At 67.9% G+C, this 914-nt stretch overlaps 1 protein-coding gene across 1 annotated transcript; it reads right to left on the bottom strand.

The window, feature by feature from the left end:
• Positions 1-38: 38 nt before the first annotated feature.
• LOC108510458 (erythroblast NAD(P)(+)--arginine ADP-ribosyltransferase-like) lies at positions 39-907 on the bottom strand (the record flags this gene model as incomplete). Its single annotated transcript, XM_017840135.1, has 1 exon — positions 39-907. A coding segment is annotated over exon 1 (752 nt), but the record flags the coding sequence as incomplete, so codon positions are not given.
• Between the last annotated feature and the right edge of the window lie 7 nt (positions 908-914).

The following is a 914-nucleotide window of genomic DNA, read 5'->3' as shown; positions in this document are numbered from 1 at the left end:
CACCCCCCCTGTGCCCACCCCCCCATGGCTGCCCCCACCCAGGGCTGTCACCTGAGGGACGGACACAGTTGTACTTGCTGTGCACGCCGAGGGAGCGGAGCAGGATGTGGGGTTTGTCCCCTTGCTGGGTGACACTGGTGACACTGAAGGTCTCAAAGGGCGGGATGAGAACTTCCTCCTGCTCGGGGTGGTCGGAGAATTCCTGGATTTTGGCGCCGTGGCAGGTGTCCAGCTCGAAGAGGGTGTCGGTGCCGAACCCCTCGGCCACTGTCTTGTTGAGGGAGGAGGAGGTGAAGTGGCCAAAGCGGACGACGTCGCCGGGCTGGGCGGTGAAGCGGACACAGTCCACGCCCCGGTACACGTGGAGGCAGCGGGGGTGGGTCGGGGCATCCCGCAGGTCCTCCAGGGCCGTGGTCAGCAGGAAATGCAGCACCTTGAAGTCAAATCTGTCCCGATATTCCTGGGGGGAGCGCCCGGCCCTGGGCACAGCCCTGTTGAACTGCTCGTACAGCTCCGTGTGCAGGGTGAGTGCCCGGAGGGCGATGCCCTGGTCCGGCCGCAGGCGGGACCCCCGGGATCGCCTCCAGCCGGCAGCGGCCTCGGCCCAAGCTCTGGCGTAAACGCGGTTGGTGGTGAACTCGGAGCGGTTGAGCTTCGGCAGCACCTTCAGCATCTCGTCCCGGCAGCCCCAGTACTGGTCATCGAAGGCGTCGGGGGCCATGTCCAGTGCCAGCTCCTTGATGCCGGTGGCCGAGGGCACGGCCAGCAGCACCAGCACCAGGAGCTCCATGGTGGGCAGAGACTCTCCAGGGCCCCCCAGGCACTGTGAGGACGCAGGCGGGGCCGCGGCCGCTTCCTCTGGGAGGGACTGGGGAGGTGGGGAGGGGGAGCGGGGTCAGCCCGGGGAGAGGGGG

Source organism: Lepidothrix coronata, unplaced genomic scaffold (assembly GCF_001604755.1).
Source record: "Lepidothrix coronata isolate B3197 unplaced genomic scaffold, Lepidothrix_coronata-1.0 Scaffold937, whole genome shotgun sequence".
Taxonomy (NCBI): Eukaryota; Metazoa; Chordata; class Aves; order Passeriformes; family Pipridae; genus Lepidothrix; species Lepidothrix coronata.
This window is presented reverse-complemented; position numbering and strand designations above follow the sequence as displayed.